The sequence below is a fragment of the Lycorma delicatula genome, chromosome 7 (genome assembly GCF_047948215.1).
Source record: "Lycorma delicatula isolate Av1 chromosome 7, ASM4794821v1, whole genome shotgun sequence".
In the NCBI taxonomy this organism is placed as follows: domain Eukaryota; kingdom Metazoa; phylum Arthropoda; class Insecta; order Hemiptera; family Fulgoridae; genus Lycorma; species Lycorma delicatula.
This window is the reverse complement of record NC_134461.1, coordinates 80,911,878-80,927,596: the sequence shown is the minus strand read 5'-3', so window position 1 is coordinate 80,927,596 and position 15,719 is coordinate 80,911,878. Positions and strand designations below refer to the sequence as shown.

Below are 15,719 nucleotides of genomic sequence, written 5' to 3'. Positions count from 1 at the left end.
GATTATTACCTCAAATATCGATCACTAACATCAATTATCGAAACAAGCACATGTTATTTTTCGCGCATCTTTACCTTGATACTTTTCACATGTCTAACTCTAGACAGCTTGGCAGCATCTCGGCCTTTCATCCGGAGGTTTTTTGTCAGGCATGACATTTTCACACGCTACTTGTCATTCGCCTATGATATCCTTTCTTTTTTTTTCCTGTTTAGCCTCCGGTAACTACCGTTAGATAATACTTCAGGGGATGAATGAGGATGATATGTATGAGTGTGAATGAAGTGTAGTCTTGTACATTCTCAGTTCGACCATACTTGAGATGTGTGGTTAATTGAAACCCAACCACCAAAGAACACCGGTATCCACGATCTAGTATTCAAGTCCGTGTAAAAATATCTGGCTTTACTAGGACTTGAACGCAGGAACTCTCGACTTCCAAATCAGCTGATTTGGGAAGACGCGTTCACCACTAGACCAACCCGGTGGGTTCGCCTATGATATCCTCTGAAGCAATATCTGACGGTGGTCCCAGAGGTTAAAAAAATTGGCAGCTGAGCCCGCCAAGCTGGTTTAGTGCTTAACTCGTCCCCGCAAATCAGCTGATTTCGAAGCCGTGAGTTCTACGGTTCAAATCCTAGTAAAGGCAGTTACTTTTATATGAATTTGAGTACTAGATCGTGGATACTGGTGTTCTTTGGTGTTTGGGTTTCAATTAACCACACTTCTCAGGAATGGTCGACTTGAGACTACAAGATTACACTTCATTCGCATTCTTACATATTCTCTGAAGTAATACCCAGTTCGTCCAGGCGGCTAAACAGAAAAGAGGAACTCAAGTCAGCTACGATTCAGCTGTCGATCTAGTTCAAAAGGCAAGCTAAAATTGTAAACAAACCAGTGAGAGGAGATCTAACCTCAAAATATAAAAGATTTAATAAGTCTTCTAAAATGGGCTGCAGCTTTAGCACTCTTACATGAACGCAGTATAGTTTAGTAGACAGGAAAAAGTACCATAGGCGAACATCGAAAAATGGCATTAGCCAAGTATAAAACTTTGATAGGCCGTAAGGTAAGTTTAATTAAAATTCTGCGGTTTATTTTTGAAGTTGTTTTAAAGAGCACGTTAAGTTTTCTTTAACTAGAAGCAAAGTAATATTTTTTTTAGATATATTTTATATAGACTGTCAGCCAATTTTATGTTTTTTTGAGATTTGTACAAATTTTAATAACCTCTATGATTTTAAAAACAAGTTCAAAAGAATACCACATTAATTGTATAAAACTTACTGTATTTTATGTCTCGACTACATTTTGGTCTTTACTAAAAAAGTAGCTTCTTAAAATAATTGAAAATCTAAGTTATGAAAATATAAAATTTAATTTTGGAATAAATATTTTTACAAATAAAAACTTGTGTTTCAAGTACATTTTTCGATAGAGGCTTTGTATGAAACTTCTTGTATGAAAAGGTTTTGTATTCTTTCTTGTATGAAAAGGTTTGAAACTGGGAGTTATATCCTTATCTTTTTAGAAGCCACTAAATATTGTAATTTAGAGATAAAGAGCGATTTATTATATTGTTAAAAAAACAAACATTATTTAACAATTAATAATGAAAGAGACAATTCAGATCTAATTCACACTTTGACCACATTCCACAAAATACTTGTTATCTTATTAAAATAAAAATATTACATGCTATAACATTAGCTGACACCAGTAAGAACAGTCGAGAGTTCCAGCATTCAAGTCCTAGTAAAAGCAGTTTCTTTTATACAGATTTGAATACTAGATCATAGATATCGGTGTTCTTTGGTGGATGGGTTTCAATTAACCATACATCTCAGGAATGGTCAAACTGAGACTGTACAAGACTATACTTCATTTGCACTTATACATAACATTGTCATTCATCCCCTGAAGTAATACTGAATGGTAATTCCCGGAGGCCAAACAGGAAAAAAAGAAACTATAAGAACAGTAGCAACAGTCATGTAATGTGGTTACAAGTGCTACTGAAAAACCTTTTTATGTTATTAAATCATTTTATTTGATTAGTAATTTCAAACGTTAATATTTTTACATTAAAATATTTCATTAATTATAATGAAATTTTCTTTAATTTTATTAGCTTGTGTTATTATTTTTAGCTTGTTCAAACATAATAACATGAATTCTGCACCGTTAAAAACTGCATAACTTTTTTACTCTTTAAAAAGCATTATATAGTCATTTGAAACTATCAATTTTTAAAAACAGATCAAATTTATTAAATACATTATTTTTTATGGTTTTTTTAATCTGGTAGACTGCATTGAATCAGTCAAAATACGTAGTTATTTTACCTAATATGTAGTATATTTTATAGTTTAAGAAGGGTTCATGTATATGTAGAATATCAAGGTTGTTTGTAATGTTGCTTGATTTGTGATTTTAATCTATGATATGGTTGACTCTGTGTTGCTATAATAAATGTTTATTATTTCTTTGTTTGAAGCTACATCCCATTTGGTTAATAGAAAAGATTATGTTCTTGGAGGAGTTCATTTTATTTATTTACAAGAATATTGTGTTTTATGTATAATTGTTTTTTTTTCTGAAGGCCACATTATTTCAACATTTTTAAGTTTGTCAATTATTTATGAGTCTTTTGTTTATCACAGTTAGGGAGATGTACTTTTTGTTTTTATCTTTTTATTTATTTTGGTAGGAATGTATCAATGAGCAGACTGTTGTATATGTTTCAGCACATTCATCAATACTGATTGAAGATAGCCACAAGAGTAATTGAAAGTATTTTGATGTGAGTTTTGAAAATTTGTGTTTAATAAATTTGGTTCAGATACTGCTTGAAGAAAGTGTTTACAATTCATAGAAAAATTACTATTCAAAGAAAAATTGAATGAAGATATTTTAACTTCTATAATAAATTATTTGAAAAGTTTAATAAAATTGTTTCAGGTTGCTGATGTTTTAAAGAAAACTTGTAATGATGTTGAAATTAATCCAAACACTGTTGAACTTCTAATAAATTTAAATAAATTTATTAAAACTAATAATACAATGCAACTACATCTACCACTTACTTCTTTGCAACAACATTATAAAAATATCTCTGAAGAACATTTTCAAAAATTGACAAACTTGAAGAATGATTCTGTATTAGAAGGTGTTTCAGGCAGTAAAATTGACAATGAGCCTTTAATTTTATTTCATTTAAATAAAGATATATTTGTTAGAGATACATTGAATGATAATGAATATTTTTCAAATTTGCAAACTCCAGATCTTAATAAAAGAAAATATAAGAAGAAAGTTGTAATAGATTTCAGGTGAGAATTAACTACACAACTGTAATGATTAAGACTGTTATTATTTTTATCTTGCATAAAATACTATTGTGCTTTATCTTGTATTAAATACTGAGTAATGAAAAAAATACTTAAGAATAAGTGTTAAATAATTTTTTTAACTTTTTTTTTACTTCTGTATAAGATTAGTTTTGGAGAAAGTTGTGTGACATTTTTTGTAATCTGATAATTTCCTTCATGGGTTGTTACAACAGTTACACTCATAAATCCAATTCTTATTATATTTTTTGTTTTTAGACAACTGATTTTTGACATTAGGTAAGTATTTTCAGCATTTTGCCCTATGTTGTGTGAATTTTTTAAATAAACTAGGAAATTCTAAATTTTACCAGTGAGAGAAAAGCAATATACTCTTGCTAGTTGCAGTTGCAATTCAGATTAACACAGTGAATTATCATGTACCTTCATTGATACATAAAAAGAGTATACATTTTGAAAATTAATATGTTAATGCAGAGTAGAAAAGAATCAAATCTGTCAATTGAATTTCAATAAAGGAAAAAAAGATATGTGAATAAACATTAAAAAAGGTTTATGTATTGTTGGTGTTTAAGTATCAGAAGTCAAGAAGCTGATTTCTGAATAACCTTTTTTTTTATTTCATGCTGTTGCAGTATAAGCTGTTAGCCAATTACCATTTTGTAGTTAGATGTTTCCAGCCATAGATTGATCATTAATTTAAACCAGTTCTGTTAATTAAATCCAAACTAACTGTGATACAAGCATCTCTACTAATGATTGAGTCGAATTTTAAATGTTTCCCCCAAAAACGATTCTTAATTCAAATTTCATCCTAAACTATAAATTCTGAAAACCTATATGTAAAGATTTAACAGAAATGTTGGCAGTTTTTTCAAGTGGTAAAGGTTGTTGCATTTACATATATGAGGAAGCCTAACTGACATTGACAGTCATTAATTTTCTCAGATCTTAAACAGCTAAGAAACTGAAGTTTAGTACATTTATAAGGGGAGGTCTTTAGGACCAGAAATAACCCTTTTTAGTTTAAATTATTATTATTAGATGATGTCAATACCAGACCAGCTGGTGAATTTAAATCTTACAGAGATATATCCTTTGTTGAGAAACTACTGAAGAAAGCATGAATTTCAAAATTTATGTTGATATCTCTCTTACACTATAAACTGAAACTAAAAATGAATTTTATCCCTAAGCACATTATTTATTGAATGTAATAGAAATTTATTATCACAAATAATTGCATTTAAATATTTATCTTAATTAAGTCAGTGTTTACCGATACCTTAACTTACTTGTATCCACTTAATCTATATTTTAATATTTTCTTTCCCAAGGTCTCGCATTTTAATTTTCTTTTAAATTTAAGAATTTTAATTTCTTATAAAAATATAATTAACCAACATACTATTTACATCGGAATTCTTCACCTAACACTTTACCTACACAGTGTCTGTTCGACTAGTGAACCATAAGTAATCCCACGGCCCAATGAGAAGAGAATGTGTATGATATGTAAGTGAGGTGTAGTCTGGTTCTAACTCAAGCCGACCACCTGCTGTGACTTCTGGTTAATGGAACCCCCAACCACCAAAGTACACTGGTATCCACTGTTCAATATTCAAATCTGTATAAAAGCAACTAACTTTTACTAGGATTTGAACCTCAGAATCTTCGACTTCGAAAATCAGCTGATTGCAATGATGAGTTAAACGCTAGACCAGCCTGGTAGGGAAGTATTTGTAGCATCAAATTTATTTTTTTTATACCCATTTATTATTAAAATTATTTGTTTGACTTGATTTTATTATTTTTGAATTCTACTCTACCGATTCTTATTATAGAAAAACAAAATAAAAACACAAAATCAATCTGAGGGTCTGCAGCATTTATATAAAATGATTGGTTTGAATGTAATTTAATATGTTCCTAATTGTTTGAAAAAAGAATCTGTTTAAATTTTTACAAATATAACCTACCTATGTTATCAGATTTTAGCTTGTTGGCTTCTATTCTACACTACCATTACTTAACACTATGCTGTTTATTTTAATGGTTAATGTATATTATTTTAATTATGTTTAACTTTCATTTTTAATCATCTGTTAATATCATTTAAATTGTTGTATATTTTTTCAGTTGCTTTATTTATATTTTCAGCTTTCTCATTAACTAGTGTATCATCAGCTAGTAACTTAACTCTAATTTTTTTTTTAAACAAACATTTGTATTGTTTATAAATGTGATAAATACCAGAGCTCTGAAAATTGTTCCTTAACAATATTTCATTTGAATTGTTATTCAGTTTTTCAAAAACTGGAATTGTATTCCAGTTTCCAATTCCAGTTTTTATTTATAATTTTTTTAACTACAGAACTCCTCATAAGCATTATATCTAACATCATAATATTTTAATATGAATAACTTTTTCTATGGTTTTACTTTAAAAGCTCATTTCAGATCAAAAAACCCTACTAGAATAGCTTTTCTTATATCTAAATCATGTTTCCATTTATTTATCACATAATTCAAAGCTCATTCAAATGAATGAGCTTTTCGGTATCAAAATATTTTATCTACAAACATATTAATGAGTCATTAACAATATTAAGCCGCGTTTTATCATTTACTCTAAACACATCTAATATTACATTTCTTTCAGCAAATTGTAATCCTTTTTTTTAAATCATGAACTCTAAAACAACTAATTCATTTTTTGGCTAACTGTATTTACAAACTGTTACACAGAATACAGAATGTAAGATCTTTCACTGAGGTTTTTTCTTTATATATATTTTTTTTTTGTTCCAGTTCACCAAATATAGCAAAACCATTTCACATGGGTCATTTTAGATCTACAATTATTGGTAATTATCTTTCAAATCTTTATGAATATCTTGGTTATGATGTAGTTCGTTTAACATATTTAGGTGATTGGGGTACACAATTTGGTCTTCTTCAAGTTGGAATTAACATATTGGGGTTTACTGATAAAGATATATTTCAAAATCCCATAGAATGTTTATTTAAAGCATATGTCAGAGCTAATAAAGAAAGTGAAACTGATCAGAATATTCTTTCTCAAGCTAAAGATATATTTAATTCCTTAGAGCATGGAATGAATCATAGTGCTTTTGAGAAATGGAAGACTATAAGAAAATTGACTGTAGAAGAATTAAAGATAACATATGAACGGCTTGGAATACAATTTAATGTCTATGATTGGGAATCAAATTATCCTGCAAATCGTTCAAAGTCAGTAATCAATATTTTAAAAGATAAAAAATATGTTACTAATGAAGATGGAAAATTGGTATGTAAAATATTGTGACCTTATTTCTTTAAAATAAATTCTAATCAATTTTATGGCTAGTAGTATTATTTGTTATATATATAAAATATTTAAGTTTCTTAATTGAGTTTTCTGTAATATGGGAGTTTACTTTTAGTAAAAATATACATTGTAGTATATTGATAATATTTTTCTAGACAGAATTGATTTTCTTTTGCAAAAAATTGTTTTTTAAATAAATCAAATTCTTTTATAAGAATTAGATTCTCTGTAACATTTCTTAGTTTAGAAATACTTTGTTGTAATTCTGTTTCTTGTTGAGCATTTGCTGTTTAATTGTAGATAACTTAATGAATTTTTATTTATATCATTTATAATTCTACGTTATATGGTATATTTCTTGTGTAGTTACATGTACTCCACATATATCAAATTGAAACTTATTTAACAAATATAAAATTAATAAATAATAAAATAAACTAAAAACAAACAAAAAATTTAGGCTTTAATTTTGATTTTTTGAATTTTGTAATAAATTAAAAACTCCCAACAGCTCTTAATCTGACCCTGCCTTCAAAAAGTCAGTTATACAAGAAAGGGTTTAAAAGCTGTTTAATATTAACTTTAACTACAGTAATGAATCACGAAGAAAACAAAAGAGTAACTTAGTTTTTCCCTTCAAGGATTCAATGTGAGCACCTTCTGTCACATAGCACATATCCAACCAATAAGAGTTCATCTCAGCAGCAGTTCTTTAACCAAGCAAGAGTTCTTTAACCAGCATGTTTGGAGTTATGGAAACAACATCTGCTTCAGTCCCGTACCTCAGATTTAGTGGTCAGTAGGTAATGAAGGCATATACACAAGACCCTTTATAAAACCCCAAAAGAAAAAATCACATGGGATCAGATCAGATGACCTTGAAAGCTACTGCAAACAAGCTCTGACTTTGGTTCCATGTCGACCGATCCAATAATTGAAAAAAACATTGTTCAACCAATCCATATAGAGTTGTCTCTTGAGGAGATGCACCATCTTGCTGGAAAATAAAATTCTTTAGCCTGTCTTGCAGTTCAGGAAAGAGACATGAACGCAGCATATCCTAATAAGCAACTGTCTTATACTTACTTCATTAATAAAGAACAACCCATAAACTACATATATTGCACACAGAAAACGCTTAATTTTTGAGAATCCCTTTCATGTTGTAAGAGGTAATGGGGATTTTTTTGACCCCCAGATTTGAACATTATCCTTGTTAAATCCTTGTTAACTTTTCCATTAAGATGAAATGTCGACTTTCAACAGTAAACACATATTGTCAAGAAAGTTGTTATCTTCATGCCTCAACATTTCGATCATGAAGTCTACACACACAATATAGTTAGAAGGCTTCAAAACCTGTATCATCTGTAAATGATATGGATACATATGCAAACCTTTTTTTCAAACATAAATCACTGTCATCACCAACAATGTTAGTTTATAGCTAGCCTTTCTAACTGATTTTTTTAGGACTATACAGGAAAAACTCCTCCCTGACACAATTACCTGTCTTCTTTTCTGACACAATTACCTGTCTTTGTGTCTTCTGACACAATTACCTGTTTTCTTCAATTACCTGTCGTTGTCCCATACTCTTCCATTTACACAGACACCCAGTCATTTAAAATTGACTATACCGTTGACAAATGTTATTGTCATTTGGAGGATTAAAATTAAATTTTCTATGGAATATATGTTGAACTCTGATTACATATTCACCACGTTTAGCAAATTATAAAACCTGCAGACTTTCTGTTCAGCAGTCACTAGCCATGTTAGTGAATTTGTCAAGTGAAAATATAAGGAATCAATTTTCGGGCTGGTGCACAACTAAAACTATCTTTATGTTTTTGATGCTAGTGTTAAATCAACACTGTACACCTCATTAAAGAGATATAACAAATTAAACCCCCAAAATTCTTTTTGTAAACCAATTAGGAATTGGAGAATTATACTTTTAATTTTATAATCTGATCTCTTACATTTTTTTTTACTTTAATCCATTTTACATTTTTTTTTTAGTTTTATTTCAAATACTTATAAGCTGCTGACAATAAAAGTGCCGTCTAGTAAAAGCCTTTTGTTAAAAACATACAGCAAAAAATATTCATCTTAATAAATTAAGAAATGTAATGCAGAGAGATAATAGTACAGTGATTTTAGTTGTATTTTAGTAAATTCTGTAGCAGTTTTAAAGCGTTTACTTATTTTTAATGTAATCCTTACAGTTTAATATTTTTCTTTGAAGCATGTTATCATAATCCATATATTTAATGAATTTTAAACATTTCGTTCCAAAATATTTCTCTGTTTAATTTCATTTTTATTTTAGGTATTTAAATCAAAATGTGGTTCAAATGTGACTCTATTAAAAAGTGATGGATCATCACTATACCTAACACGAGATATTGTTGCTGCTATAGAACGTAAAGCTGCTTATAATTTAGATGAAATGATTTATGTAACAGATTTTAGTCAACAAGAACATTTTAAAACTCTTAATGAGATATTAAGTGTTGTAGATGAGAGCTGGTCAGATAAAATACAACATGTTAAGTATGGTAGAATTCGTGGAATGAGTACAAGAAAGGGTGAAGTAGTGTTTTTAAAGGATATTCTTGATGAAGCTAAAGAGAAAATGGAAGAAAAACAGAAATTATCACTTAGTATGTATTAAAGTGGAAATTCACCAGTTATTTTTTACTTTACATTTGTGTACATGTGTAAATATATATATATATATATATCCCAACGTGATAAACCTAAATCTTTATATATTTCATAAGCAATAGTTTCCTATTTAAAAATATAATGTATTTGTAAAACAGAATGTTTTAAAAAGTTTTTTATGATTATTTGATGATGTTCCTAAGTTATTCTAATATCATGTTATAGCTACTTCAACATCATGGGTAGTTGCTGCAAGAAAATAGATAAACCTATTCAGATGTATACTTGCTGTTATCCTTCATTAGCAAAATTGTCTGATCACATTTCTGTTATCAACCAAAAGTCATGGATTTACAGGATCAAAAAAGATATCTCTGATTGAAAGTACACACCCACTACTCCTTTCTCTGCTGGTCATACAAATTTTCTTGATAATGGATTGAAATTTAACAGTACTATTAGGTCATTTTTATTTATTCTCTATAAAATGTTCATACATGAAAGACTTTAAGTCTAGCCCATTTTTTTAATGAATTATAGACTTCAGTTATATTACCCCTTCATTTAATTACTCAAAAAATTGCAGGATAATGGCCAATGGAATTCTTTTTTCTGAAAATGATGACAAATAAATTTTTTTTGTATGAAAAATTCTAACCTTGACCAGTATTCTAACACAGAACCTTTCAGATGAAAGATGACTGCTCCACCATGGAGTTTTATAGAATTATGATGCTGCATATATGACCACCTATGTCAAATACCTAATAACTAGGTAATTATATTCATATAACCTAACCAGCAGATAGAGTGAGCGAGGTTAGGCAAGTGAAATGTAATTCATTGCCCATCAGCTGTTCTTTTTCTTTTCTTTTTTTTGTTTCTAATTGATTTGAATGTCTATGTTACTGTTAATGAACTTTGGTCAATTAACATTTCTCATGGAGAGACTTCAAGATATAATCTCAGAAGAGAAAAAATTAAAATTTGTATATTACTTCTTGTAATATAGTATAAAATCTCATGATAGCTTTCTACAATATAAGTACATAATAAATATACCAAAAAGATTACTTTTTTTATAAAGAAATAAATCTGAATTTTTATCAAAACTAAATTATCTGTGTACAATTAAAAATTATTAAGATATCAAAAGAAGAAACTGATTATAATTAACTTTGTTTTTATTTTTAATCAGTTAAAGTAATTGTAACTGAAAAAAAAAATGCTCTTAACTATATTTGTTGTGTTTCTAAGATATTAATGTGCATATTTTTTTAAGCTACTAAAATTGATTTTGCTGCAAATACATCAGATATTCTTGGGGTGTCTGCTGTTATGATTAATGATCTAAAACAAAGACGGCTTCGAAATTATGAATTTAATTGGGATTCTGCATTGCAGGTAATATGAACTGTCAGTAATGTTCTATGCAAAGTAAATGATTATTCACTTATAATTTTTCTGTTATTTTAAAGAGTATAATTAATTTAAATTTAAAAAATAATATATTCCACTTTAATTTTGTATGATAATATATTTATTTTAATTTCACCTTTAGGCACATTTAAAAAAAATTAATATCTATTGCAGTGAAACTAAACCAGTAAAACTAAATTACTTATATGAGAAATTAAAAGATAATTTTAGAAAAAATCATAGCAGCACAGATATTGAAATACAATATTACCTAGTTGTTATATAAAGGTTGGGCAAAAGAATTTTGGATTTATTAATATTAAAATTTATGACTTATAAAAGTTATAAATTAATTTTCAATAAAATTAAAAGATTTTACTATAAAAACAAAAAAGAATAAGGTGAGTATATCAAATGGTTTTAACACAGAAAATGAACTAGATGTGATGTGAACAAAATCACAATAAAAACAATATTCTAAGTATATAAGACTTAGATGTAAATTTCTAGTATCAAAAATTTTTTTGTTTGGATTTTTCTAGATGAAAAATGCTTTGACGCTATCATCACTCAGGCAAGATATATTTCTCATAGATAAATAGATGTTAAAAATTATTTAAAAACTAAAACCTAGCAACAAAAATATCTTAAAACGAAAAAGCCTGTAACATTTGTTAAAAGCGAAATAAAAACACGAATAAAACAACAGTGGATACAATATTAAAAAAGTAACTTAAAAGAATAAAAATTGCAATCTGGCATATGCCAAAAGGTATACACAGTCAGCAAGGACCATATTCTTAAATCAAGAATATATCTTATATTTTTTATAAATTGCAAGACAGTTGATAACATCATTGAAATTAAAAGAAGGTGTTGCCACATCCACCTTACAGTCCTTATCTCATAACACGAAATGTTTTTTGTAGAGTCCTCTTATATGGCCCAAATTCGACAATTAGCAGACATTGTGTTAGTTAATAATGACATAACAATTTCACTTTCGTCTAACTATGAGATTGCAGGAATGACTAGCCTGTGTTTCTAAATGAAATTTGCTGTTTTAATTTAGAAGATTGTTCTTGTTTAAATAATTTTTTTTTAAATTAATTCCCTTTGATTTAAATCCATTTAAAACATTGGCCTATAATGATGAGGTTTATTTATTTATTTTTGATTATATATTTTTTTAAAAATCAGTGTAAACACCCAGATTATTGCAGAGACCCAAAAGGTCTGTAGGTAGGCCTAAAAGCACACCCCCTTTGTGTTCACTGCGACTGTCAACTAACAGTCTAAACAATTTATACTGTTCAATCCACATATAAAAATTTGCCTACTTAATACACTTTTTTTTAACATCTGCCAATAAATTTTGAGCAGTATTACACCTTCATAGATAAAAATTTTATCACATCGGTAACATTTCAAGCCTAGGCAAGATTTTAAAATGAATAAAAGAGGTTATAGTAATGGAGATTCTTTTCAAACAGCTAATATTTTCTATGCTAATATTTATTTTTAATATTTAATCTCCATTACATTAATATTTTCTATTACGAATGTCAACTTGAACACAGATAGTTTCAGTTTGTACTACTAAATATATTTTCTGTTGTTGCCATTTGTCTCTTTTATTATTGAATGAAATGAACCTAGTATCTAATTATTTATTATTATACAGATGAAAGGAGATGGTGGAATAAAATTGCAGTACACTCACTGCAGACTGATAAATCTGGAAGAAAATTGTAATCAAGATTTACCTGATAAATGTGACCCATTGTTACTAGAAGAGTATGAAGCTGTCAATTTAGTACAAGAAATAGCAAGGTTTGTAGAATTAACTTATTAATTTATTTGGGAAATAATGTAATATTATTTATTTAACTTTTTCTAATTCCTCAATCTTTATGTTATAATCTAAAGAAGCTGCGCACAGTGTAATTTATGATCTGTGATGTAAGGAACTGATTTACTAAACACTGTTGCAAACAATTACTTTTTGATAACCTAATTTTCCAAGAAACTTTTAATGTTTGTAGTTTTGCTTAGAACATAAAATTATTGCTTATCTTATAATCAAAATAACATAAGTTATTATTATTATTATTAACATAAGTTATTATTTTTCTAATAATGGTACTTAATTATTAATTTTTTTTTAATATAATGTACATTTTTTTCCAAGCACTGGTTTAAGTCTTAACAGTTTTCTTCTATTTTAATACAAAGTCTAGATAGCAATAATATATCTGAATATACTTTTATTCTATTGACTCTAAAGTTGAGAACATATTCATATTGTTTGTGGATGACAAATTCTTAAACAAATTGAATTTTTGAAACTAGCAGCATTTTAATTAAGATACAAGAAATCATATTATGAACACATAATTTATTGACTTATACAAAGTCAGAGATTAAAAATATACCATAAAGATATTAAATAAATAAAAAATAAAACATTAGTTCAAAATAGTCTTGCATCATGTTAAACAAATAGAGGTGTTGTTATTGTTAGTTTTACCAAGAGCTCTATAACTTCTCTATGTCATACACAGTTTTACTACTATTTACAACACCTCATTATCTAACTTGCCTTGTTTACAAGGTGATTAAATAATGACAATGATAATAATCATATCATCATTAAAATATTAATTCCACTGTTAAGTATTATATAAATACTTTCAAAATTAATATTATTTAAATTTTAATAGATCTTGTTATGTAACATTTTTTATGTCGCATACAAGTACACATATTTCACTGGATTACCAGCAGTCTATATATTGTACTACATTGAACATTATTTATTTTCTTAATTTATCTTTATTTTAATTACACCACTTCCACAAAATTTTTAAATTTTATTGCTCACAGAATTGATCTATTTGTATTTTAAGAATAAGTCATTCCATATTTTAATTACGAAAAAAATTAAAATGAAGTTTTGTGAAAATTTTGACAGCAGAAATAAAAAATTCAAGTAAATTAGCCTTAGTGTATTCTTAGCATGGAGTATTTCCTTTTAGTATTTGCATTATCCAGATTTATTATGTTGGAATTTTAATAACGGAAGTCTACAAAAAACTTTACTTTTTTTTTTTAATATTGGCATTTATTTATTTTGTTTAAGGTTTTGCAAACTTAATTTTTTCAGGTTTGATGAAATAATACAATCATCTTTTTTGAAACAAGAACCATACATCATTGTTAATTATCTTTTTAAACTATGGTATGTAGTTTTTATTTCTACACAATTTCTTAATAATAATTAATATATTATAAAATTCTTGATTAGATAATAATTAGATTCAAGTTTTTATCTACAAAATGTATTACAAAAATTCATGAATATGCTGTATTTTGATGAATTTGATACATTCTTAGTTGTTAATGTATTTTGCTAATGTATGTAATAAATTTTATAACTTACTTTTTAAGAATTAAAAATTACTTTGTATAAAACTAATTTATTTATTCATTGATATTTATTAGCTTGTGTAATTACAGTAATGCAGTTAATAGAGCAATGAAAGTTTTACCGGTAAAGAGCTGTTCTTCACATCAGATTGCTTCACAGAGGTTACTACTTTTTTATCGTGCAAGAGTTGTGTTAAATAGAGGAATGAAAATTCTTGGACTGAAACCTTTAAGTAAAATGTAGAAATATAACACAGTAATGAAGTGTATTTTTATTTATTAAAGTGTTACTGATTCTTATTTATTTTTAATGATTCTTCCTAATAGTGTTGTTGTTTGTGTAAATATATCATTAGTTTTGTACGTATTTGTTTATCTTATTTTTTTCTTGGGCAACAGCTATAGTCAAGAATCAGGATGTAGCATAATGCTGTAGGTAAACTTAGTCTGCAGCATGAGTTTTTCTATCCTGTCAATAAAATAATTCATTGTATAACAATCTGCTTATAAGTGTCTTAAATACTTTTATCGTAACATTTATATTTGACAGATTGCAAACATTTCTCAGTTTTTATCTTTTGTTAGATATGAATGCGACAGGGACAAAGAAAATGAAAATATGTTGTTTTGCAAATCAATACCTGGTCACGCAACTGGGGACAATCTTTTTCATGTTTTTTATGAAGCTACTAGAAACATAGATTGGACAAAATGTATTGCAGTATGTAGTGATTGGGCGCAAAGGCGATAACAGTGGATTTCTAAAAAAATTAAAAAATCGTTTTATATCAAGGGCGTTCCTTCATAGACATGCTCTTGTTACAAAAAATATGTTGGAAAATCTCAATCTTCACCCTATACAAATTCTTTGTAAAGTTGTACAAATAGTTAATTTGAAAGTCAACCAATACAGAATAGGCTGTTTGCTAAAATATGAGTGAAAAGAGAAAATCTCTTCAATGGTGGGGAAAAGTGTTAACCCGGTTATTGGAATTGTAAGATGAATTAATATTTTTCCAGGATAAATAAATGTCATTCACAATGTTTTAACAGAATAATGAGTATATGTTGCTGTTGGCTTGTTTAGGTGATGTATTTTTGCATTTAAACAACTTGAATGTGAATTTACTAGAACCTGATAAAATCATTTTATTATGACAGATAAAGTTCATGCTTTTATTAAAAAGCTTAATTCACCTTCAAAACAAAAATTTTGATATGTTTCCACTCACTTCTGATTATATTGAGAAAATTTGGATGAAGAAGACACTACTACTATTCACCACAATTTGGATGTCATGAAGATGAGGAAGTTATTTGCGTAAGCTATAAATTCACTATTTTTCAGTAGATAAAAATGAATTCTCAAATTGATGTGTACTGAATCCATTTAGTGAAAATCTTGTTGCAGCTGCTAAGTTACCAGTTGAGATTTACAACCATCTCATCAAAGTGAATTCAGCCTCTGAAGCATTGAAAATTTTAATCCCTTTTACCATATCTTACCTCTG

The 15,719-nt window shown here is 27.7% G+C and overlaps 1 protein-coding gene across 1 annotated transcript; it reads left to right on the top strand.

The window, feature by feature from the left end:
- Positions 1-405: 405 nt before the first annotated feature.
- On the top strand, positions 406-14,571 carry ArgRS-m (arginyl-tRNA synthetase, mitochondrial). The gene is made up of 8 exons (XM_075371102.1): positions 406-1,072; positions 2,965-3,335; positions 6,165-6,666; positions 9,023-9,356; positions 10,643-10,764; positions 12,464-12,612; positions 13,946-14,020; positions 14,299-14,571. Exons 1-8 carry the CDS (start codon positions 1,034-1,036, stop codon positions 14,450-14,452), a joined length of 1,746 nt encoding a protein of 581 aa, XP_075227217.1. The 5' UTR covers positions 406-1,033; the 3' UTR covers positions 14,453-14,571.
- The last annotated feature ends 1,148 nt before the right edge of the window (positions 14,572-15,719 follow it).

Excerpts from the sequence above, each read along its gene's own strand:
- ArgRS-m (XM_075371102.1), top strand. The coding sequence starts at position 1,034 with ATGGCATTAGCCAAGTATAAAACTTTGATAGGCCGTAAG. Across the intron at positions 3,336-6,164 it reads AAAGTTGTAATAGATTTCAG|TTCACCAAATATAGCAAAAC; the intron begins GTGAGAATTAAC and ends TTTTTGTTCCAG. Across the intron at positions 12,613-13,945 it reads TTAGTACAAGAAATAGCAAG|GTTTGATGAAATAATACAAT; the intron begins GTTTGTAGAATT and ends TAATTTTTTCAG.